Source organism: Lycium barbarum, chromosome 4 (assembly GCF_019175385.1).
Source record: "Lycium barbarum isolate Lr01 chromosome 4, ASM1917538v2, whole genome shotgun sequence".
NCBI classification, from domain to species: Eukaryota; Viridiplantae; Streptophyta; class Magnoliopsida; order Solanales; family Solanaceae; genus Lycium; species Lycium barbarum.
Window position 1 is genome coordinate 110,259,825 of NC_083340.1, and position 26,469 is coordinate 110,286,293.

Consider the following 26,469-nt stretch of genomic DNA (forward strand, 5'->3'; position numbering starts at 1 on the left):
TGAAATGAAACTTTATATCGGCTAAGTATCCGACTATTTGCATTATGATATGACTTATGGGTTTACTTCGTTTTGGAAAGCTATTTTGAAGTACGAATTGCATTGGTTTGCTCACGAATCCGCTCGTGCCTTATTATGACTTCGTTCACCGGTTCCCGAGCCGGTTTTGATTCGTGCGCCTTATGATAATTCGGCCGTATGCTGTGTTACGGTTCCCGAGGCTTCGCCATAGGGCCGGGTTCCGTTTGGAGTTATGCTGTGATATGGCTCGTGATGCGATACGCTCACCTATGATTATGCTTGTGTTCGGGGATGTACGGAGATTTGAACCTTCTGGTGTTATGCTGTGTGTGGCGCCAGCGTCGGAGTGGCGACCACGTTCCTAAGCGTTTGCATGATTCATTGCATTATGTATAAGTATATGATTTCGATATAGATTTTGATCTACCCATTTGTACTCCACTTTGACATTTGATTTGCTTTCGGTTTTGATCCATATTTCTGTACTCCGTGCTTTACATACTCAGTACATATTTCGTACTGACCCCCTTTCTTCGGGGGCTGCGTTTTATGCCCGCAGGTGCAGATATCGGTGATCCTCCGCAGTAGGCTTCACTTCTTGCTATTCCGGAGTACTCCCATTTGATCCGGAGTCCACTTTTGGTACAGACTCTTTTTGCTTTGTATATATTCGGTATGTTTGACTATTTGGGTACGGCGGGGCCCTGTCTCGCCATATGTCTTTGTTGTGAGTTCGTAGAGGCCTGTAGTCATATATGTGGGGCGAGGGTCCTATGTATGTTTGTCTGATTTCGTTTTCTGGTCTTAAGGCGGTCTGTTTGTTATGCTGGCCCCAAATGGCCCTTATGCTTATATTTGCGCTTTTGACCGGCGATGTCCATTCCGCCGCTCAGTTTGTATTTGATATGATATTTTGATTTGGCACGACCGCTTAAGACATATTTGATATCAATTATGTTCGATATGATTTCGAAAAATTATGAAATAAGTTTGGATTTGAAAATAAATGTGTGATTCGGTCTGGGTACCCAGGTAGGGTGCCAGTCGCGGCCCACGGGGCTGGGTCGTGACAAAAGTGGTATCAGAGCAGTTTGTCCTCGGAATGTCTACAGGCCGTGTCTCGTAGAGTCTTGTTTATCGATGTGTTGTGCACCACATCTATAAACGGGAAGCTACAGGGCATTTAGGATGTCACTTTCTTTGGAATCTTAGATCGTGCGATAGAGCTGTGCTATTAGGATGATTTTGACCTGACTCGCCTTTGTGTTTGCAGTGATGCCTTCGAAGAAGGCAATGGCGGCCCAGAAGGGCAAGGCGAGGATTGGAGAGACTAGTCAGGCACAACGAGCTACCCGGGCTCGTGTCTATGATTTGCCTGAGGATGTGCCTCATTCTGAGGGGTCTGCTACACCCCCCACTAGTACAGCCTGGAGCAGGACCTTCAGCAGCTCCAGAGGTCCGTGTACCCGCACCTGAGACTCCAGCTCCTCAGCCAGGGGCGGAGGACCGGACCCTGAGAGAGGCTGTACAGTTGCTGACTACGCTGGTAGCAGGACAGGCTCGCAGACGCGGGCGGAGGGACGATGATGATGATGACAGGCGGGACAGCCTGAGAGTTCGGGAGTTTCTGTTATGTGGCCCTCCAGAGTTCTTCGGGTCTAAGCCCGACGAGGACCCCCATGACTTTATTCGGGGGATGCGACGCTCACTGGACTTGGTCAGGGCTTCAGAGACCGAGTCAGTTGAGCTGGCTTCGCACCGGCTTCGAGATGTGGCTACCCACTGGTACGAGACTTGGGAGCTGTCTAGGGGAGAGGGTGCCCCTCCAGCCACTTGGGATCAGTTTGTGACAGCATTCACCCGCCACTTTTTGCCACCAGAGTTACGGCGGGCACGGGCTGATCGATTTTTACGTCTGCAGCAGAGGGGTCGGAGTGTTCGCGAGTATAACCTTGAGTTTGATTCTCTGGCCCGATATGCACCGGCCGTGGTAGCACACATGTCCGATCGGATGCACAGATATGTCATGGGATTGGATCGGTATTTGATGACGGCTGCATGGCAGTGTCATTGCAGACAGATATGGACATTGCCCGACTTCAGGCCTATGCGATGGGTATGGAGGATCGTCACAGGTCTGATCATTCTGGTAGAGATCGAGATAGGAGGCCGCCCAAGAGGGCTAGGTCCGCAGGTTATGCTGGAGATTCTCGAGGCGGACAGCCTCAGCAGCATCCGTCAGACAGGCATTTTCCTCCCTCCGGCCGGGGTACTCAGTCAGGCAGCCGGAGATTCGATAGTACAGGACCGTCTGGGGCCGGTCAGAGCTCCAGAGTGGAAGGTTCACAGGTACCCAGGGGTCCCAGCCAGGCCAGACCACCCAGACCCCGTTGTCCTCATTGCGGGAAGTCTCATCCCGGGGAGTGTTACCGAGCGACTGGAGCTTGCTTTTCGTGTGGTGGTCAGGGCCACTTTATGAGAGATTGTCCTTTGGCTAGCGGTTCTGGTAGTGCTGCTCAGCAGACAGGGTCAGCCGCCGGTTCTTCTTCTGCTCCATCAGTTGCACGCCCTGGAGGGCGAGGTATTTCAGCACCGGCAGGACGCGGTCGAGGCCGCGGTGGCACTTCAGGTTCTAGCGGTCCCTCGAACCGCATATATGCTTTGGCCAGCCGCCAGGATCAGGAGGCTTCGCCAAATGTCGTCACAGGTACATTGCTGGTTTTCTCCAGATCTGTATATGCATTGATTGACCCTGGCTCTACTTTATCATATATTTCCCCGCTCGTTGCTAGTAAGATTGGGATAGTGTCTGAGCCTATAGAGTCATTTGAGGTAGCTACGCCAGTTGGGGATTTTATTGTAGCGAGACAGATTTATAAGGATTGTTCTGTGACCATTTATGATCGTAGCACTAAGGCTGATTTGATAGAGTTAGACATGCTTGAGTTTGACGTCATTATGGGCATGGACTGGTTGTCTTCCTGTTATGCTAATGTCGACTGCCAGAAAAAGGTAGTCCGTTTTCAGTTTCCAGGAGAACCAGTCATAGAGTGGTTCGGATCTACAGCATCGCCGAGGGGTAAGTTTATTTCATACCTCAAGGCTAAGAAGATGATCCAGAAGGGGTATATCTATCATTTGGTTCGTGTGCACGATACGGCCGCGGAGGTACCTACCCTTCAGTCTGTTCCGGTCGTCAGTGAGTTTCCAGATGTATTTCCTAACGAGCTTCCTGGCCTTCCGCCTGAGCGGGAGATTGATTTTACTATTGAGTTGATGCCGGATACGCAGCCTATATCTATTCCTCCGTACAGAATGGCACCAGCTGAGTTGAAGGAGTTGAAAGAGCAGCTGAAAGATTTGCTGGATAAGGGCTTTATTAGACCCAGCACATCACCCTGGGGAGCGCCGGTACTGTTTGTCAGAAAGAAAGATGGGTCATTGCGGATGTGTATCGACTACCGGCAGCTGAATAAGGTGACTATTAAGAATAAATATCCCCTCCCCCGGATTGATGATTTGTTTGACCAGCTGCAGGGTGCTAGACATTTTTCAAAGATAGATCTGCGTTCTGGTTATCATCAGGTGCGAGTACGGGAGTCAGATATCCCGAAGACTGCTTTCAGGACTCGGTACGGGCATTATGAGTTCAGAGTTATGTCTTTCGGGCTGACTAATGCTCCAGCAGTATTTATGGATCTGATGAACCGGGTATTTCAGCCTTTCCTGGATATGTTTGTTATTGTGTTTATTGATGATATTCTGATTTACTCGCGATCAGCCGATGAGCATTCAGATCATTTGAGGACGGTACTTGGCATCCTCCGTCAGCAGAAGCTATATGCTAAATTCTCTAAGTGTGAGTTCTGGTTGACTTCTATGGCATTCTTGGGCCATATTGTCGGCGCAGACGGTATTCGGGTCGACACGCAGAAGATTGAGGCTGTGCAGAATTGGCCCAGGCCTACTACACCGATAGAGGTGCGTAGGTTTCTTGGATTGGCTGGGTATTACCGCAGGTTCGTGGAGGAGTTCTCTTCTATTTCAGCACCACTGACGAGGCTTACCCAGAAAGCAGCAAAATTCCAGTGGTCGGATGCCTGCGAGCGCAGATTTCAGATGCTGAAGGAGAGATTGATTACAGCACCAGTTCTGGCTCTTCCAGAGGGATCTGACGGGTATGTTGTCTATTGTGACGCCTCTGGTATTGGGATAGGATGTGTATTGATGCAGCACGGTCGAGTCATAGCCTATGCTTCCCGGCAGCTCAGACCGCACGAGAAGAACTATCCCACTCATGATCTTGAGTTGGCCGCGGTGATTCATGCTTTGAAAATTTGGCGGCATTATTTATATGGAGTCCATGTTGATATCTATACGGACCATAAGAGTCTCCAGTATATTTTTAGGCAGAAGGAACTAAATTTGCGGCAGCGGAGATGGCTTGAGTTACTAAAGGATTACGACGTCGATATTCTGTACCACCCAGGGAAAGCCAACGTGGTAGCTGATGCGCTTAGCCGCAAGTCCGTAGGCAGTCTGGCTAATGTTCCATCTGATAAGAGGGATTTGGTTCGCGATATTCATCAGCTGGCCAGCCTCGGAGTTCGTTTGGTGGATTCTAGAGATTCTGGGATTTCTGTTCGTCCAGTTGCTGAGTCATCTATTATTCAGGAGGTAAAGCAGCGCCAGTTTGAGGATCCTCTTTTGATTCAGTACAGAGATGTGGCCCTTAGTAAATCAAAGACTCAGTTTGAGATCTCGCCTGACGGAGTATTATTATATGACGGCAGATTCTGTGTACCGGACGTTGCGGGCTTACGGCGGCAGATTATGGGCGAGGCCCATAATGCACGGTATTCTGTTCATCCTGGTTCCACTAAAATGTATCGGGACCTCAGGTGTTTGTATTGGTGGGACGGCATGAAGAAAGATATTGCTGAGTTTGTTAGTCAGTGCCCGAACTGCCAGCAAGTTAAGATCGAGCATCAGAAGCCCGGTGGATTATTACAGGAGATGGAAATTCCAGCCTGGAAATGGGAGATGATTAATATGGATTTCGTTGTTGGATTACCGCGCACTCCACGCAGGTACGACTCTATCTGGGTTGTTGTTGACAGGCTGACGAAATCAGCCCATTTCCTTCCGGTTCGGACTACTTATTCGGCTGAGGACTATGCCAGATTGTATATCAGAGAGATAGTCAGACTTCACGGAGTCCCTATATCTATTATTACTGACCGAGGTACCCAGTTTACAGCTAATTTCTGGAGGTCATTTCAGGAGGGATTAGGGACTCAGGTGAGCCTCAGTACAGCTTTTCACCCTCAGTCCGACGGGCAGGCCGAGCGCACTATTCAGACGCTCGAAGATATGTTGCGGGCCTGCGTTATTGATTTCAGGGGCAGCTGGGATGATCATTTGCCGCTTATTGATTTTGCCTATAATAACAGTTATCACTCCAGCATCCAGATGGCTCCGTACGAGGCCCTTTATGGCAGGAGATGCAGGTCTCCTATTGGCTGGTTTGACGTGGGCGAGACTAAGTTGATTGGCCCAGATGTGATCCAGGAGGCTGTAGATAAGGTAAAGCTTATTCGAGAACGATTATTGGCTGCTCAGAGTCGACAGAAAGCTTATGCAGATAGACGACGTCGACCGTTAAAGTTCCGGATTGGCGACTGGGTATTCCTGAAGGTGTCACCCATGAAGGGTGTCATGAGATTCGGTAAAAAGGGTAAGTTGAGCCCCCGGTACATTGGACCGTATCAGATCGTGCGAAAGATAGGCGAGGTCGCCTATGAGCTAGACTTACCATCCGACTTGGAGGCCGTACACCCGGTGTTTCATGTGTCTATGTTGCGGAAATGTATTGGTGATCCTGCCAGGATATTCCCAGTAGATGACATTCAGGTGACGGAGCAGTTATCTTATGACGAGCAGCCTGTATCTATTCTGGATCGACAGGTGCGGAGACTACGCACTAAAGAAGTGCCCTCCGTCAAAGTCCTGTGGCGCAACAATAATCGGGAGGAGATGACTTGGGAGGCGGAGGACGAGATGAAGAAGAAATATCCCCACTTGTTTCCGACATCCACAGGTAATCTAATTTCTTTTTCAGTTTGTTGTGTTGATTGATAAAATGAATTATGTATGTCATTATTAAAAAGGGACACTCCTGCCTTGATCATAAGACCTTATAAGATTAATTTAACATTCGGGGACGAATGTTCTTAAGGGGGGGAGAATGTTATGTCCCGTGTGTTCGTATAATTGGAAATCGAGAAATAATTACGACTTGTGTGTTATAAGGACATAATTTGATTTTAGTGAATATGATTATGTTGGTTATGGAATTATTAATGTTAAGACCTCGGGAAAGGCCGAGAATAAATTTGGAATTTCGGAAATTAGTTTCGGGAATTACAAAACGGGACGTTTTGTGAATTGGGCCAAGAAAATACAACACAAAAAAATTGAGGCCCAAAGAATGGAGGGTGGCCGGCCATAACAATGGCCCAAACCCATTTCTTTAATGTCATGTGCTAGGCACATGACCAAGGATAAGGATATATATCAACTTATCACTTAGAATTATCAAGAGCAAAATAAAAAAATTGAAGAACACCACTAAATTGAGGCTCTCGGCCGAACAGTGGAGAAGGGAAAGAAAAAATTCTCCAAGCCTTGTTTGTGATCCAAAGATCCTAATCTCTACATAATTGTGAAGTACTCAAGGCCCTCTTCAACGGGGTATAATTAGTTTGGCGCAAGAACGACGTTTACGACAAGTCGGGTTTTCAAGAAAAGGTAAGAATTTTGCCCCTTTAATGTTATAGAATTGATGTGAATATGTTAAGGATTGAGACTAGACGAGAATCCCGTAACTTGGATGTAAATAGAAAGCCGTGGGTGTGTGTGTGTAGTGTGTATTGGCCGTGAGCCATAGGGAGGAGGAAATGGTGTTAATTGATCTTGTTTAAGTTGGTATAATGCGTTGTTGTGACCCTTATGTCGTAAATGATTAATTGATGAATGAAATTGGCGTTGAAAAATGATTTTGGATATTATCGAAAAGCGTATACCCTTGGTATCACTATGTATATCATTGTATATTTTGGGTGCTAGAGACTTTAGATGTGAAGTTATTATGATGTTAATGAATTCGGAATGAAACGACGTGAATTAGAATGTTCGTCGTGAATTTTGATATTTTAAAGAATTCTGGAAAATAATGGATTTTGGTGTAATTTCGTGTATGGCTTGGATTGTAGTTAGGATGTGATTGTATAAGTTTGAATGTGGAAATGAATACAATTTTGTAGATTTAGAATTGGAGTTTTGAAAGTTTGAATGAAAGTTGCCAACTTAGATAACAAAGTAGAACTTTGAAGCTAGAATGGTTTGATTGTTGTTTGTTGACGTGTGGGCTGTTGTGGTTGATGTATTTTGAGCCGAGCTAAGCCTCGGGGATGTTAGATTTATAGGGGAAATGCTGCCGAAATTTCGGTAGGCAAAAATTGAAGTTAAAGGCATTTTTAAGCCTAAGAATCTCAATTGGTAACTTTGACCATTTGCAGATTTTTGACGAAACGGGACTGGACTTTTGGAAGAGCATACGACGTCTGTGAGGTATGTAAAGCTTCCCACTCCTTTATTTGGCATATCTTAGCATGTTAGGCGAATATGAGAACTTCCGGAGCATTTCTGCTCCTCGAAACCCGATCCACAGAAAAGTTACTATTCATTCAATTCGATTGAAGCCTAAGGGCTCTATTTTGGCTAGAATGCCACCATTCGTCCGAAACCTATCGAAATGTGGTCGGGTAACCTAGAAACGACCATGTATGACCTTTGGCATATAAATGTTCGTAAAGATAAGTTCGCCACCTCACCTTGACTCGAGGTGGGCCCGCTACCCTGAAACGCCATATTTGCCTTATTGGGCTATCTTTGTGAATAAAGTTGGATACGATACTTTCGATTGTGAAACTCCCTCCTATGAGATGTATTTTGAATATTATGATACGCTAAGTTACGTATTGAGCTATACGTACTATTTGGAAATGTTTTGTGAAATGAAACTTTATATCGGCTAAGTATCCGACTATTTGCATTATGATATGACTTATGGGTTTACTTCGTTTTGGAAAGCTATTTTGAAGTACGAATTGCATTGGTTTGCTCACGAATCCGCTCGTGCCTTATTATGACTTCGTTCACCGGTTCCCGAGCCGGTTTTGATTCGTGCGCCTTATGATAATTCGGCCGTATGCTGTGTTACGGTTCCCGAGGCTTCGCCATAGGGCCGGGTTCCGTTTGGAGTTATGCTGTGATATGGCTCGTGATGCGATACGCTCACCTATGATTATGCTTGTGTTCGGGGATGTACGGAGATTTGAACCTTCTGGTGTTATGTTGTGTGTGGCGCCAGCGTCGGAGTGGCGACCACGTTCCTAAGCGTTTGCATGATTCATTGCATTATGTATAAGTATATGATTTCGATATAGATTTTGATCTACCCATTTGTACTCCACTTTGACATTTGATTTGCTTTCGGTTTTGATCCATATTTCTGTACTCCGTGCTTTACATACTCAGTACATATTTCGTACTGACCCCCTTTCTTCGGGGGCTGCGTTTTATGCCCGCAGGTGCAGATATCGGTGATCCTCCGCAGTAGGCTTCACTTCTTGCTATTCCGGAGTACTCCCATTTGATCCGGAGTCCACTTTTGGTACAGACTCTTTTTGCTTTGTATATATTCGGTATGTTTGACTATTTGGGTACGGCGGGGCCCTGTCTCGCCATATGTCTTTGTTGTGAGTTCGTAGAGGCCTATAGTCATATATGTGGGGCGAGGGTCCTATGTATGTTTGTCTGATTCCGTTTTCTGGTCTTAAGGCGGTCTGTTTGTTATGCTGGCCCCAAATGGCCCTTATGCTTATATTTGCGCTTTTGACCGGCGATGTCCATTCCGCCGCTCAGTTTGTATTTGATATGATATTTTGATTTGGCACGACCGCTTAAGACATATTTGATATCAATTATGTTCGATATGATTTCGAAAAATTATGAAATAAGTTTGGATTTGAAAATAAATGTGTGATTCGGTCTGGGTACCCAGGTAGGGTGCCAGTCGCGGCCCACGGGGCTGGGTCGTGACACTTGTGTTTGCTCCTGCTTGTTCCTATACCCATGTTGTTGTTTACCAACCTGCTGATAAAAGCCCAGCCATGAAAATGTTGTGTTGGGCTATTAAAGTGAAGAATGCCTAGCTAAATTTTCAGGATATCATCAGACTTGCTCGACGTGTTGTTTGCTTCTGTTTCAAATGTCGTTGTATGAGGTCCTTGTCCCATCTGTGTCAGAGGTTCCTGTATGTCCCCTGTTGTGTCGATCTCTTTGTTTATTTTTCGCCTAAAGCCTAAACCTTTTGTCATTAAACCTGCGAAACTGCCGTGTGGTCTAGAATGAGTCTCATAGTGCATGTCTCTACTCGTCTCCTCCCCTGAAATATCATATTCCTCTTATGAAAGGTAGCTTGCATTGCTTTGAGAGATAAGAATATAGTATGATAATTGAATTTGAGGTTGACTGGTTTGCATTGTTCTTTTAAATGCTATATGTCCAATTATAGAATGATATACTCAGATATACCTGAAGTATACAGTCTCGTGGTGCCCTTCAGGTATAATGGGACTTGTATATTTAAGGTATACCAGAGATATACTATTTCTAGGAATGCTGATCCAAATTCTTTGCGTGACCTTACATGCTTCGATTTAGATAAGATTTGTCATTGCACAAGATTGATGAAATTTGGGAAGTTGGTGATTGTTTAACTAAGTTTGAATCTTGTGTTTTTCCTCTTGTTAGTTTGAAGTATATATTTTTCTCTCTCTCTTGTATGTTGAAGTTTGGGGAGGTTCTTTAAGACATTAAAGCATAACCAAACAACGGACAGGTCTTTATTAGTTTGGAAAGAAGCAGAGATCGATAAGATATTGCCCTGGTCATTACATGTATTTGCTCATGCTCAGTTTATGCCTTTGTTGTCCACCTTTTCTTAAGATTATTGGTTGTTAAAAATTTGAGAGTCGGGTAATGAAATGAAAATCCAGTAGAGGATCATGGATGTTTAGTGCACTCTTTTAAAATACTTCAAAACGCGAGCTGAAATCTGTGCGATTATGTATACATGGTGTTTATTCAAATATACATAGTATGTATACAAGGCGTTGATTCGCTTGCTTGAAATTTATATTATATATGGCCTTATGTATTGATTATACTCTAATCCTTTTCTTCCGTTTTGTGCATGACCATCGCATATGAGTTCGAGGCACTCTTCATCCTCCGCATTTGATGTTGGGCTAAAAGCCCAACAAAATCCTCTCGAGTCATTCCCCATCAAGCCAATCCGCAGCATCAATATATAAAATTTATTGGGCCAAAGCCCAATAGCAGGAACAGTCCGCAGTAGTTGGGCCTGGAAAATGGGCCAGATCTATTCAATTTTCTTCCCCTCTATCTTATTTTACTGTTGTATATTTTTAGTTGCTTTGTATGATTAACCTTATTTTATTTTTATTTTCTTAACTTAGATAAAACTTTAGCGAAATTAGTGGGGTTAAAAAGTAATGGTTAGCTAATTTAAAGAGAACTAATAACTAATTCCATAAGATTCATTTCCTCCTTTTGTTTTCGTTTAAACTATTTGTAGCATCTGCAATATTCATTTTCATTAGAACTATTGATTTGCAAATAACGTAACTATATATACTTCAAGTAAAGGGAGTCATATTTCCAAAACGTCACTAATACGCAAATATAAGCTCGAATATATTTTATAAATAATTCTTTAAGTTTTGAGCCAATTACGCATGCTTTTTAAGCACGGTTAATAAAAAGACAAAGAAAGCTCACTTAAGCTGTCTTTCTACAATTTTGCTCTTAAATCACAAAATCAATTAACATCTCATCATTTCGAGTTGTTTCAAATATTTATTAAAACATTGCACAAAACCCGTATTTTCGTCTATTTATATATTCTATGCACATCTTATTTTCAAAAGCATTATTCCTTAGAAGTTTCAGCAATTTTTATAAGTTCTATTCAAAGTGGCATTTAAAATCTTCTTTTATGCAAATCATTATATTTTCTCTAAAGCAACATTTTTATATTTTTTCTTTAAAATTTTAGCAGTATTTATAAGCTTTTTTTTTTAATCTTAAATATTATATTTGTATCTTTAGCCCTAATTAATTAAACTAAGTTTGGTCGGATAACCGTAAGTTAACGGATTCTAAAGGATGCCTAACCCCTTCCATTTAGGATAATATAGAGCCCCTACCTAGAATCATACTGGTTAAGCAGACTATTAATTGAGGTTTAGTTTTAACTTTGCCTTAGTTAACCTCTAGGTGTCCTAATTCACCGTTAAATTAATTAGGTGGCGACTCCTTAAAACAAAATAAATAGGAATCACCAATACTTCATACTCCTAATTTTGACTTCGGTTAAAACGGGGTGTGACAATCATAGCACATGCACGAACTGATTAATGAGAAACCACATTCATACAAATCATTATACAGACCCAATCAAACTGAAGTAGGCCAAATGGCGAGTCGAATCGAAGTATTCAGATAGCGTTCATAAAAATGCGGCTATATCCTGCTTGGGAAGGCACGACAGATTATTACCAGAATCAGATTTTCAGATGTCCAAACCCATTTCGCAAGATTTATATAACAACAGCCATATCATGGTCAAAATGATAGTTCAGATATTTCTTGTGAAAAACGGACAAAAATAAGGCAATTTAGGCCATACAAGAGGTATCGGGGCTCCGTGGGCCTACCTCGGACCAACTCGAGGTGACATGCGTAAATTACTGATAAAAGATCTTATGAGGTCATCCATAATCATTCGGAAGTATTCCGACTCCGTTTGAGAAAGTTTCGTACAAAAGTTCACTTTAAAGGCATTTTATGAGAAATTAGTTTCAATCGTACTGAAGGAATTGGAGCGGATTTCCATCTCGAATTCCGAGGAACGAAGTCGTATTCAAGGCTCGCGGCCGAGCCTATTACATTCAGAACATGCCTAAGAATAAAGGGGAAGGCTTTACATACCTCGATAGCGCCTTACGCTCGCTTGGCGTCGATTCCAATTTCGTATAAAATCTAGAAATGGTCAAGTTTACCATTTGTTAGTTTCAACTTTTCAATAGTCCAAACTTAACACATACTTGCCTACCGAAATTTCGGCAGCATTTTCTCTGTATATATGACATCCCCAAAAGTTAAACACAGCCAAACAATCAACACAACCCAACAACAATATTCATAATAACGACAAGTAGCTCAAAATACATAATAAGGCACAATTTGCCAACTTTCCGTGATAACTTAACATTTTTCGTTCCGACCTTACACTTCCAAACCAAACTTATTATTTTGATGTTCATTACCCATCAAATTCATTACAACACGATTCGGAGGCATATCATACCATCCTCACAAGATATACATAAGATATACAAACATACAAACTTTCCATCAAAGCCACAACTTATCCGATTCTCCTAACCTTCAACATACAAGTTCATTATACATTTCTATCTTCCAAATTCATCAACATTAATCATAGTTTGCCTCTTAATACTTTCATTTTCATTTTTTTTTTCATAAACCATAACAAAGTTGCATAATTTCCTTCAACAACTTAGTAACCATTTTTCCATGACAACAAAAGCTATTATCTTTCCATTCACTTCACCAAAACACACTTAACATACTAACAAGATTAAATTCATATTCCATAATCAACATAGTACCACACGGCCACATACTATACTCTCCAACTTTCACTAATTCATTCCACTTTCATTTCTAATACAATTTCCACCATACTATAACTAAATTACAACATGAATTTAAATCATCAAAGACATGTAATACATGTACATGCATTCGGCCAACATGCATAGTTCTCCACACACAAAATTTCCATGTTTTTCATTCATTTCAACTTACTACAACATACATACACCTCTCATAACATGTCAAAAGCATAAAATTCTTACCTTTCTTCACTTGGGGTTAAGGTTGCTTTCTTGCCACAATACTTATATCAACTTGTAGAGGGCCTTGAGCTTAGTACTAATCTCACAAGAATTTAATTTTTGAACCAAGGATTAGCTCCAAGAAATTTTTTCTTTCTTTTCTTTCTTTTTCTTTCCTCACCCGAAATGCTCCCTTTCTTTTCTTTTGTTTTTGCTTTGTGTTTTCTTGAAGATTCTTGAGAATTATCCAATCATATATATATTTAATTACTTACACAATTTCTTGTGGGCTTGGACACTACTATGGCCGGTTGGGCCTTGGATTTGGGCCTCACTTTCTTATTTTTTTTTTGAGTCCAATTTGGTTAGAATTCTTGTTTTGTAATTCCCGAAACTAATTTCTAAAATTCCAATTTTTGCCCCTTGGCCTCCTTCCATATTTCACACCAATAATTTCATAGTCAACACATTCATACTAAGCAAGGTCCAAATTTGGCCTCATTCCATACGAATCAAAATTATTTCGCATTTTCCGAATATGCAAAAAGGTCGGATGTAACACCGTGCCTAGTCAAACTATATCACATAATTGAGACGGAGGGAGTATTACATTTCGTAATAAAGTATGATTACCCTAAATAGTTATACTTTTCACTTAAAAATAGCTTATCCGTATGAAATTGGGTTATTCGCACAAATGCCCCAATTTCGGGGTGGTCTTTAATTTTTGCCCTTCAGCATTAACTAAATTTTGACCGACATAGTTAACGTTTAGCTTCGACTTATGTATCATAGCATCTCATAAGTTATGTCGGACAAGACAAAACTTTCAACATTCAACAAAATCTAAAAAAAGCATAAGTTTAGACTTCGCTCGGCATAGTTAGCGTTTAGCTTCGGTATATATACCATCACATCCACACATGTTATGTCGGAAAAGACAAAACTTTCAACACTCAACAAAATATGAAAAATACTACATAACTTATGCCGCATAACTTCATTCCTACATAAGTCAAGAGTTCGGTTTCTGAAGATAAAAATGTTACAAAACTTAAGCCGAGCGAAGCATATTTGAATATTTTCATTAAGTAAGCAGCATGGAAAAAATTAAAGACTACAGATATGAGGGGCAAAACTTAAAGACCAGTCCGTAAGAAGGGCGATTCGAGCAAAAAATTGTATAAAATTCTCTTTTAGGGCAATTCGCACAATGCCCTATTTTGGGGTGGTCTTTAATTTTTGTCCCTCAAATCGCTAGTCTTTTATTTTTGCCCTTCGGTGCTTTAAGTAAAAAAAATTGGCCAAAAATACCCCTAACATAGAAAATAAAAAAAGAAATTCGGATCTATGACCTAATTTCACAAGGAAAATTTCATAGAAACTTTGCCTTATCGGACAAAGTTACATAGAAACTATTCCTTGTCTGGCATAGTTCTGTAGAAATTAAGTTAGCCGGCATAACTTCATTTCTACATAACTTATGCTGGATAATGTAACACTTATGCCAGACAAGACAAAGTTTCTATAAACTTATGCCGAGCGAGTTAGTTACTACTCCCTTTGTCTCATTTTATATGACACACTTTTCTTTTTAGTCAGTCCCAAAAGAAAATTTAACTTTAAACTTTACCGTTTACGCTTAATGAGATTATTTATAAGCATATAAATATATTTGGCTTGTTTTAGATCACAAGATTCAAAAGTCTTCCTTTATTTCTTAAACTCCGTGCCCAATCAAACTATATCACTTAAATTGGGACGGAGGGAGTACACAACTTATGCCGATAACTTAATTTCTACATAACTATGTCGGACAAGGCATCGTTTCTATGAAACTTTGCCTTGCGATTTTTTTTTTTTTTTGACTCTGTTAGGGATGATCGAACCCAGAATCTCTGATTTCTTATACCAGCAAATGAGGGTACTTGGCCCACAATTTTTATTAAGTGAGAAGTAGGAGCAAAAATTAAAGAAGTCCAAAAACAATTCGCACAAAAACTTGTCTCTTTTAGGCTTGTGGACTTCTATTACATACCAAATCATTAGCATTCCCGAGGCCCAAATAGTATTTGGGTAGAGAACAGTTTTTTTTTTTGCGCGGATTGTCCTTCTTTTGGGGTGACCTTTAATTTTTGCCCTTCAAATTGGTGATATTTAATTTTTGTCCTTCGTCTAATATCCTGAGGTTGTTCGAACCCCAGCTCACTAATTGTTGGTATTGAGGCAAAATTTTGCTTCAAAACTCTGCCTTAAGACAGAATTTTAAAGGTAAAATTATGTCTTGCGAATTCAAACTCTACCTTGAGAATTTTTTTAAAATTTTTGATTGAGCGGGGTTCGAACCCGAAACCAAAGAATTTTTAGCGAAGGACAAAAGTTAAAAATTTCAAATTTGAGGGATAAAAATTAAAGACCACCCGAAAATAAGGACATTCGTGAGAATTGCCTGAGAACAATTATGTGGATTACTTATTGGGCCCAAATTATGACCTGCCAACTTCAAATGACACCGTCTTAATGGATTATCCATCTTCTTTGGCCATCACCATTGAAGCACCACCACTCTTCCATAGCTTCCAACTTCAAAGATTCTTGCTTTCTGTTTGGTAAAGAGTGTTTCATGCTTCTTTGTGATTTGTACAAGTTGATTTGCACTTTTATTTGGTTTCCATTTGATTATTTGCTCTACAAATTTGATGGTTTGTGGTAATTTTGCATAACAATTATCATGGAAGCAACTGCTATTAACACATTCCCTAGTTTCCAGATACCTACTTCCAATATCACAATGAGAAATTACTTGCTTCTTGATCCTGCAAAGACTGCATTTTTAACTAGTAATCCAAAAATAAAGTTATTTTCCAAGTTTCATATACTATCCCCCAAAACTTATTGCTTAGGGACTAAAACTTTGGTTGAAAATCAAGAAGAAGAAGAAGATGATGATAGTGATAAAAATCGGGTCGATGAGGACCTCACCAATGTGGATTGGGAAGCAAAGTTCCTTGGAAAGATGGAGACATCTGGAGATGTTATTCCTGAGAAAAAGAAAAAGAAAATAAAATCAAGATTGCTTAAGGATACTGAAACAATGGATTGGTGTATGAATGCTAGGAAAGTTGCTCTCAAGTCTATTGAAGCTAGGGGATTGACTCCTGTTATAAAGAATATGGTTAGTGGCAATAAAAAGACCAAAACAAAGAAGAAGAAAATTAAATCCAAGGTTGATAAGAAAAACTCAAATGAAGAAATTGATGAAGACGCGGAATTCGACTCTGATGATGAAGATTTGGATTTGGATGCTGAAGTTCCTATGGGCAATAGAAGTGACCTTAGGAGGAATGTAAGCGTTTTTGCTGATGGTATGTTTGAGGAACAGAAAGCTAAAACCATGGAAACATTTGTCCAAAGGTTATCTGAGTTTGCAGGACCATCGGATCGTAAGAAAGAGATTAGCTTGAATAAAGCGATTGTTGAAGCAATGACAGCTGAAGAAGTGTTAGAAGTTACTGCTGAGACTGTGTCAGCCGTTGCGAAAGGGCTCAGCCCTTCGCCTCTTTCTCCATTTAATATAGCCACGTCGTTGCATAGGATAGCGAAGAACATGGAGAAAGTGTCAATGACTAGGAGTAGACGGTTGGCGTTTGCTCGCCAAAGAGAGATGTGTATGCTTGTAAGCATTGCTATGACTGCTTTGCCTGAGTGCTCAGCCCAAGGTGTTTCAAATATCGCGTGGGCACTGTCGAAGATTGGTGGCGAGCTTTTTTATTTGACAGAAATGGACAGAGTGGCAGAAGTAGTGTCAACTATGGTTGATGAGTTCAATTCACAAAATGTTGCTAATATAGCTGGGGCGTTTGCGTCAATGCAGCATTCTGCTCCAGAACTATTTTCGGGGTTAACAAGGAGGGCCTCAGACATAATTCATACTTTTCAGCCTCAAGAGATTGCTCAAGTCTTGTGGGCTTTTGCTTCTCTCTATGAGCAAGCTGGTCCCATGCTTGATGCACTTGATAATGTTTTTAGTGATGCTAATCAATTCAAATGTAGCTTGAGTAAAGAAAGAACACCAGATGTTGATTCTGGAGAAATTAACAATCCCGTGCTAGTTTTTAATAGGGATCAGCTAGGTAACATAGCATGGTCTTATGCTGTTCTTGGGCAGATGAATCGAGCTTTCTTTGCCAATGTATGGAACACTCTCAGCTATTTTGAGGAGCAACGGATATCTGAACAGTATAGAGAAGATATCATGTTTGCTTCCCAAGTTCATCTTGTGAACCAATGTCTCAAGCTAGAGTACTCACATCTTGACTTATCCCTAAAAGGTGAACTGGAGGAAAAAATTTCCAGAGCTGGAAGGACAAAACGGTTTAATCAGAAGGTTACTTCCTCATTTCAGAAGGAGGTTGCTGGCCTTCTTGTCAGCACTGGGTTAGATTGGGTAAAAGAATATGCGGTGGATGGTTATACTCTGGACGCAGCGGTCATTGACAAAAGAGTTGCTCTTGAGATAGACGGCCCTACTCATTTCTCAAGGAACTTAGGTGTTTATAGCTTCTTATTAATTCTTTATCATCTGTAGACCTGTTAGTATCATGATTTTCATTATTATCTGTCTCCCAAAATATTAAAATGTAGTAACATTTTCTCAAAAGCTAATGACATTGTTACCTCCTTGCAGGATCGCCCTTGGGACATACAATGCTAAAACGGAGATCTATCGCTGCTGCTAGTTGGAAGCTCATATCTGTCCCTCATCAGGAAGTGAGTTTTGACATATTTTCAGTTTTGATCAGTTATATCTGAGTGGAGGTTATCGGCATTCTTATCTTAGTATCTTAGTTAATCTGAATGAGAGACATTTTTTGTGAACTACTTCTTGCCTTCCGGTTCCTACCCCAAAAAAGGGAGAAAACTAGTGGTAACGTGGGAAGTGCTGAAGGATTTCCACCCAAGTCCCAACATTAGGTTCACTTACTCCCCTGGATTAAATGTTTTCCACCGTCATTCATCACTTACTTAATGAGCAACTAAATGTCACAGAAAAAATAGACAGGCAGATTGATAGGTGTGATACAAACAAAGCTTGTAGGAAGCAAGGGTCTGGGTTTAGCATTATACTTCACCCCTCTGTCTTAGAAAAATGAGAAAACCAAGTGATACTGTAATAGCAAGCCTCCATGTCAATTCCCCCATTTATACATCAGACAAACAGCCTTTAGAGTCAATTGGGGTGACCCCAGTTTGCTGATGTGTATGTTTAGGACTTCTTATCTATTTTGAAGGGTGAGTAAGTATTGACTTCCTATGAACCATTACCGAAAGATCCATTTGCTAAGTGCCAGACAATGTGAGAAGTTGCATGTGACCCCATGACAAGTTGCTCCCCAGAAGTTTGGGTTGTTATGACAAACTCTAAGGGATAAAAAATTTCACAGCTATCTTTTTGCAGGGAGAGGAAATAAGTTATTAAAATCAGTCTCTTCTTGTGAGAGCTGTTCGATTTATGCATAGTTCCCTTGGTGTTTATTATGATAGAACGGCACTTCAATTAAACGAGGAAAACTATTCAGAGCAGCTTCAATTATTAGATGATCGTCTGATGTTGTATTTACCTTCTTCCACACATATTAACAATTTGTGAACATAGTTCAGGACTCATTCTCAAGTATGCAAATCTTTTTGAGCATAGACATAAAAAAGAGAAATCGCAATTTGACTAAGTGGTCCTTGTTGATTGTAACCTGCAGTGGGAAGAGCTCAGAGGAGGGTTTGAGCAGTTAGAGTTTCTCCGCGGCATTATCAAAGATCATTCCGATGAAGGGAGCTTCAATGTGGAAGATGGTCATTGAAGTATAGAATAGGAAAACAAGTAGCTGTATCTTATTGTGCTTTAGTCATTCCTTCTTCGTTCCTCTGTCATATAGCACATGTATACTTCTCTTACTTTTCAAAGTGAAATGTCTTCAGAATTTTGGATTCTATACTAATGTGAATTACTTTAAATTTTGATAAGTAATAGTGTAAACCACCTATATGAATGAACTTGTTTGGGACTGAGGCATAGTAGTTGTTATAATAGTGTAAACCACCTAGAGGGTTCAAATAGCCGTATTCAACTAGTTTAGAATTGAGGTGTAGTTGATTGATTGAATAATTTAAACCACAAATCATATAATGAGATATATCAGCAACATTTCTTATCAATATTTTAAGTTTGAGACTCAGGTCTTACCAATAACCTCAGTAAGTGTTTAAATCTAACAGAAGAATATTTTGCTATAGTAAACTGCTGTCTGCAAAAGTTATGTTAGTTCCTACTCTTTCCACCTCTTTTTATATAGGCTGAGATGCAACTCCCAACAAAAGCTGGGTGCTCTTTGTTCAATAATACAGTGAAGACAGCCAGATTGATGAAGTTCAGCAATAAGTAAATCATGTGAGTGCTCTCTTCCTCCATCATTTAGACGATAAAGTTTACTTGTTGGATGGATAAATTAGGCCTCTGTTGTTTTCTCCAATTTTCTTATTTTTCTCTTACCCATGGACAGCTTACCTTCGGTGGAGGACAAGTGCGACTGAAATTAGATTGACGTAGTAAACCTGTTTATTTTTCCTATGTCCTGCATCAACGCAACAAATATTCTTTCTCTGTTGGGGTGACGATGTTCCTATTGTGATTTGTGAAGTCCTGTTGGTTAGGTAGTACTGAGTCACGTGTACTTAACGATAGAGATTTACAAGCTTCCTACTAAATATCAATCCTTGATGTTGTTGAGATTTCTTTAATGGTTTATGGAGTTGTATGCTTGTAATAGAAGCGCTTGTACAGTACGAGACATGCAGATGCTAGACAGGACTAAACTTTGTATAAAGTACATACATCATACTGCGCTAACAAAATACACGCAACCTTTTATTGTAGATTCAAAATACATGCTGCTGATATTTCAAGTGGTTCTGCAGCTACTGGCTTTTTATGCAGGTTTCTTTCTTGCTGTGCAGTTGTTCCTGTGCTCTGAGATGATCTGGCTAAATCTGTATGCAACTCACTAATTTCCTTAAGGGCTAAAAGCGAAGGCCAATTTAGGGCATTTCCAAGGTAACCGGTTAGGTTGACTTAGGAAAGGCCACTCCCAAAGGATTGACCACTATTCATTCAAAAATATAATAAGCCGGAGAACTGTTGTTCAGTGGAGTGCAGAGGTTGTTCCCATCATTGAAGTTAGGGTGTGGAAGAGCAGTCGGCAGAATGAAAATGCAGTCTGCATATACTTTCTCCAAAAAAAAAAAAAAAAAAAAAAAGCAGTCTGCATATAACTCATGGGAAAATAATCTGGAAAATCTTGACAAAGAATTTAGTTTTGCTTCAGGGATTGAGACTGATGCTATAATGTAGTTTTTGTGTTTGTAAACTATTTTGTGCAAACTGAACTGCTAGGCTTTTCCTTGGCCATTATCTGGGACTGATAGTTGGATCTGTTAGGAGTTGGGTGTATGATTAGTCAATGAAAGGAAAAGAAGATAGCAAATGATAGTATTTGTTTGTTTTCATTTATTTATTTTTTTGGTGAAAACTTACAGCAACATATCACTTAGTCCCTCCATCCGACAATAAGTGTCACTTTAGGAATTCAAGAAAAAATTTGACAAGTGTTTTCAATTATGTCCTTAGCATTAAAGAAGTAATCCTTTTTAATATTACTCAATTCTCAAAAAAACATAATAAATAGGGATAGTTTAGTAGACTCTACATGGTATTTATTGATTTCTTATTGGTTTTGATTTTTGCTAAGAGGACACTTATTTTGGGACGGAGGGAGTATTTGTGTTCTGCATCTTGAAAATTGATGAAACTTATAATTGGTTTTTTCTTTAAAACATACTACATCTAATTTGGAATCTAGAGTTTGGGTGGCTATTGGATTGTGTCGGTCGCATTGAGCAATAAAAAGGGGCAGGGGCTGCCCGGTGCACAAAGCATCCTGGGTTAGCAAAGGTCGGAGAAAGGCTGCATCCCAAGGGATGTGATGTAAAAAGTCTACCATAATGCAAGCATTAGTTGTTACTTTTAGGATTCTAACTCGTGACTTGTAGGTCACACAAGAACAACTTTACCGTTACTCTAAGGCTCCATTCCGTGCTTAGCAGAGAAAACTCAGAGTGTAAGGCTGGTTAATGGATAATAAACAAAACCAAGAATATATACTTTCATTAATTAAACATAAGATATGTACTCTAATAAAATGTGTGCTATTGCTAAAATAGACCACACGACTAACTGAATAAAATGGGAGAAGACGTGTTGGGAAGTCCAAGAGCCTCGCACTCCCTCCCGTTTTCAGATCACCTTACTATGGCTTTCCATTTTCCCATCTCATTGTTCCTATTTCCAGAAATTCCAAATTTTATTTCTACTTATCAGGTAATTCTTCATTTTATTTGTTAATCATGATCAGATCTCCACATTCTGTGCTTTCTATCTGTTCTTTTTCCTTCTTGGGATGAACTTTCAATCTTTTCATTTGTTGATGTTAAGCGTTTCCCTTATGAGATGATGGCATTGATCAAATTCTCCTTTTTTCCCACTCAACCCAAAATTTTTTATTCCTCCCTCAGATTTAATTTGTTTGTCTTACTTTCAACGGAAAAGGGCCTAAAATGCCCTCGAACTATGGGATTTGGTACAAAAATGTCTCCGTTTACCTTTGCGCTATAAATGCCCCTGCGGTCAACCTATTTGGCCTAAATTGCCCTCATTTTTTACGGCGGCCTAATAGATGGACAGAAGGCAATATTGTACCAAATCCCATAGTTTAGGGGCATTTTAGGCCCTTTTCCGAACAAATAATTAAATTTTTTGTTTATTATGTGGCACGTTTTAATTGGTTAGTTTTAAAATTAACCTAAACTAATTATATCCCAACACCAAATTCAGATCCACCTAACCTGCCCCGATTTAAAATGGTGACTGTAGCAACATCCATCCCCGCCAGTGAGCCAGCCACCATTAATCTCCATCGTCCTTTCCTCTATTGAAACAACCTAAAACCTCCATTAAAATCACCACCGTAACACCGTTAATCCAAACGGCCCATTGAGCCACCATTAACTAGCCAGTATTCTTGGCTGGTGGTTCTATGTAAACAAATAATCTAATCTGTTAAAAGAACGGATTATTAATTGAACTGCATGGATGGTTATCTCAGGCAATTATGAAGTGTAATATTTTTTAAAATGAATATTTCCGGATAATCATTTTTGCCACATGAACATTCCCATTAATTTCCCTTATACAGTTACTGGGTTTCAAGTGAAATTAAGAGTAATCAATTCCACCACATGAACATTCCCATTAATTTCTCTTATATAGTTACTGGGTTTCAAGTGAAATTCAGGGTTCCTTATATAGTTACTGGGTTTCAAGTGAAATTAAGGGTAATTAAAACCACCACCATAACACTGTCAAGAATATTGGCTATTTAATGGTGGCTCGATGGGCCATTTGGATGAGCGTTGTTACGGTGGTGGTTTTAATAGAGGTTTTGGGTTGTTTCAATAGAGGAAAGGACGGTGGAGATTAATGGTGGCCCACCGGCGGGGACAGATACTGCTACAATCACCATTTTTAGTCGGGGCGGGTTAGGTGGATTCGAATTTTGTGTTGGGATATAATTAGTTTAGGTTAATTTTAAAACTAACTAATTAAAACGTGCAACATAATAAATAAAAAATTTAATTATTTTTTCGGAAAAGGGCCTAAAATACCCCTGAACTATGGGATTTGGTACAATATTGCCTTATTTCCATCTATTAGGCTGAAAATACCCCTGCCGTTAAAAATAAGGGCATTTTAGAGCGGAAAGGTAAACGGGGGCATTTTTGTACCAAATCCCATAGTTCAAGGGCATTTTAGGCCCTTTTCCGTACTTTCAATTGTAGTCCGATTAAAAAAGAATGCTTCTTTTCTTTTGTGGCAACTCGTTACTTCTAACTTTCCACATGGTATGTCTAAGACCACAAGATTAAAGGGCATTTGGGTACATTATACAAATATTTCATTTAAGACCACAACATTCAAAAGTCTTGTTTACTTTTAGAACTTCATGTCAAGTCGAAACCAAACAAACAAGTTGAAACGGTGGGAGTAACAAATTAACTGTAATAGATCGTTTGGTAGGATGTATTAGAGAAAATAATAAATCTATTAGTTTTGGTATTATTAATCTCTTGTTTGATAGTGTTTTTCAACCTAATACATGTATTAGTTATACACCTTATTCAGTACTCCCTCCGTCCATTTTTACTTGTCCTGTATTGACTTGATACACCCTTAAGGAGCCATAAATAGAATGAAAATTTTACTATATCACTCCTAATTAATATTAAGTCATCTAATGATTGAAATCAATCAAACATTCTTTAAAAGTTGTGCAGTCACTAACAATTCGTTGAAGTTTTCAAAACAGGTATGAAATGGTAAATTATCTCTTGATTTTTCAAACTGAACAAGTAAAATTTGACATCTGTTTTTAGTATAGAGGACAAGTAAAAATGGACGGAGGTAGTGCTATTCTTATACAACAACACAAGAGTTATTAATACATGGATAAGCATGGTTAAAGACAAAACTGCTCTTAATGCACCAAATCAAACCGTGGATAATAAGTAATCCAGTATATTACTAATACACCCTATACAATACTGTTCTTATACACTCTACCAAATGACTCCTAAGTGTTGAGATATGTATGATTATTTTCAACGTTCAAATATCTTATGCTGCTGTAAAAACAGTGTCTATATATGTTCAACTTTGCCTGTGGAGGATGTTAAACTGTTCGATTAATCTTTATTTAAATTTACACTCTAATTTTTAGTTTTTTGGCTTCTATATATTCATCTGTTTATTGCTAGTTGCTAGTGAACTCAGGGGCGGAGCCAAGTGGTGGCCAGGGTGTTCACTCGAACCCCCTTTGGCAAAAAATAACCATGTATACACAAGGTTAAAATTATTTTTTATGTATAAATAGTAGATGTTGAACCTCCTTGGCTTCCTCGTTTCTTGCTCTTTTATATTTTTGAACCCCTTTAGTGAAAATCTTGACTCCGCCACTGAGTGAACTTGCATTTTCAAAATAATCGATCAATCTGCTATCTAACTCGTTGAACATCAATTTTTGCTCAGCTTCTAAGCAATGTCATCGTCAGAGAAACCGGAAAAGGGTGGAAGATTTTTCCGGAACAAAGACAAGGAGGATAAAGAAGATGAAAAAAAGGATGGTGGATTTGTTGAGAAAGTTAAGGACTTCATCGAAGATGTTGGTGAAAAAATTGAGGAAAAAGTAGGATTTGGGAAACCAACAGCAGATGTTACTGCAGTTCACTTCCCTCATATCAATCTTAAAAAGGCTGAAATAGTAGCAGATGTGCTACTGAAAAACCCAAACTCCATTCCAATCCCTCTCATCGACATAAACTACTTGATCGAGAGTGATGGAAGGAAACTGGTTTCTGGAATGATCCCTGATGCTGGAACAATCCATGCACTCGGTTCAGAAACTGTCAAAATACCCGTTAATTTGGTTTATGATGACATAAAAAGTACGTATCGTGATATAAAGCCTGGAAGCATCATTCCCTATAGGATCAAGGTAGACCTCATTGTTGATGTACCTGTTTTTGGTAGGCTAACTTTGCCTCTTGAGAAAAAGGGCGAGATTCCTGTACCTCACAAGCCGGATATTGATCTTGAGAAGATCCATTTTAAGAAATTCTCTTCCGAAGAAACGGTTGCTGTTCTTAAATTGAAGTTAGAAAACAAGAATGACTTTGACCTAGCGCTTAATGGACTTGATTATGATGTTTGGCTATCCGATGTCAACATTGGTGGTGCTGAGCTCGAGAAATCTGCTAAGATTGGAAAAAATGGAATCAGCTACATGGATCTTCCTATAATGTTCAGGCCGAAGGATTTTGGTTCTGCTCTTTGGGACATGCTCAGAGGGAGAGGTACTGGCTACACCATGAAAGGTCATATTAATGTGGACACGCCATTTGGAGCAATGAAGTTACCTATCAACAAGGAGGATGGCACAACCTGTCTCAAGAAGAAAAAAGAAGACGGGGGATCAGATGATGATGAAGATGAGGTTTGTCATTTTTTTCAGCTTTAGAAACTTCGTGTCACCTTTCGTTTAATTCATTTATATGAATATTTCTATTTTACTTGTTGATTTACATGCGTATATACTTCTCTCCTGACTGAGTAAACAATCTGTTGGAAGAAACATGAATAACAAATGTCTTCGGATATGTGTTTATCTTTACATGTGAAAGAAGGGTGTGTAGTCTAAAGAAACATGAAATACAATTCTTTTCTATCCTTCAAACACTGTATTCTTACAGTCATATCAAGTCACCGATGTGGGGCTCATAATGTGTGTAACGACTCCTCTTTGCATTGGGAATGCATTTTTTAATTATCATTGTGTTTTATTTTACATTCAACCAATATATTTGTTGCTTCAATAACAATCTGCACCACCTCAGTATATTCTTGATAGCTTCCAAGTCTTCACTACATGGCAGTATTAATTGGAGTTACTTAAGCATTTGCTTTGTATTTACAGGATTAATTGGAGTTGGGGATCACCTTTGCAAGAGGAACACTAAGGCCATCAACATTTGCCGGTCCCAAAGTAACTGTCACAAAGGCGTGCGTGTGATATTTGTCTACCTAGAAAGAGGCTTGGAATTATTTCAACTGATATTTTGCAAAGGGACTAGTTGGTTCATGAGTCATTCATCTTATCTGCTGACATAACCATTCTGAATTCTCCATGACTTCATTCTTATCTTTTGTCATATGACAAATCTGTACTAGTATGATAAAAATAAGAACCAGAAGATAAATACATCATCTCTTTCTGAAAGGAAAGTTGCCTGGGTGTCTTGCTGGAGCCTAATTAACCTACCTGTGTGTTTGATTACATAATGTTTTTTCTCTAGCATGGACTTTCTATGCAAATTAGTTTCTTGTGTATACTTCGAGGTAGTGACGGATCCAGAATTTTTACTAAGGGGGTTCGAAAAATAAAAATGTAGCGCCTTGAAATTGAACTTGGAACCTCAAGGTAAATTTTGAATCCCCTTAACCACTGAGCCAACCTTTAGTATTGTGTTAAGGTATTCAAAATCTATATATGTACATAAAAAATAAAAAAATTACCTTATATATACAATGTAATTTTTTGCCGAAGAGGTCGGGTGAACACCCTCAACCCCTCCTAGATCCGCCCCTGCTTTAAGGGTTCCTGACGCCCCGAGTTAAATCGGACTGAAAATACCTTTTTTCATTTATAAGTAA

General features: G+C 39.7%; 2 protein-coding genes across 2 annotated transcripts; both read left to right on the forward strand.

Annotated features, from left to right (window-relative positions):
- The first annotated feature begins 15,578 nt into the window (after positions 1 to 15,578).
- Positions 15,579 to 19,084, forward strand: LOC132636230 (RAP domain-containing protein, chloroplastic). Its single transcript, XM_060352975.1, has 3 exons — positions 15,579 to 17,644; positions 17,782 to 17,864; positions 18,851 to 19,084. Exons 1-3 carry the CDS (start codon positions 15,826 to 15,828, stop codon positions 18,950 to 18,952), a joined length of 2,004 nt encoding a protein of 667 aa, XP_060208958.1. The 5' UTR covers positions 15,579 to 15,825; the 3' UTR covers positions 18,953 to 19,084.
- Positions 19,085 to 21,382: 2,298 nt separating this feature from the next.
- LOC132638512 (uncharacterized) lies at positions 21,383 to 26,100 on the forward strand. The gene is made up of 3 exons (XM_060355363.1): positions 21,383 to 21,525; positions 24,289 to 25,252; positions 25,733 to 26,100. The coding sequence occupies exons 2-3, from the start codon at positions 24,299 to 24,301 to the stop codon at positions 25,736 to 25,738; spliced, it is 960 nt and encodes a 319-aa protein (XP_060211346.1). The 5' UTR covers positions 21,383 to 21,525; positions 24,289 to 24,298; the 3' UTR covers positions 25,739 to 26,100.
- The last annotated feature ends 369 nt before the right edge of the window (positions 26,101 to 26,469 follow it).

What these genes read in the sequence shown, in the direction of transcription:
- LOC132636230 (XM_060352975.1), top strand. Translation starts at nt 15,826, where the DNA reads ATGGAAGCAACTGCTATTAACACATTCCCTAGTTTCCAGATACCTACT. An exon ending in TCATTTCTCAAGGAACTTAG is followed by an intron (nt 17,645 to 17,781) that starts GTGTTTATAGCT and finishes ACCTCCTTGCAG; the next exon opens with GATCGCCCTTGGGACATACA. An exon ending in TATCTGTCCCTCATCAGGAA is followed by an intron (nt 17,865 to 18,850) that starts GTGAGTTTTGAC and finishes TGTAACCTGCAG; the next exon opens with TGGGAAGAGCTCAGAGGAGG.
- LOC132638512 (XM_060355363.1), top strand. Translation starts at nt 24,299, where the DNA reads ATGTCATCGTCAGAGAAACCGGAAAAGGGTGGAAGATTTTTCCGGAAC.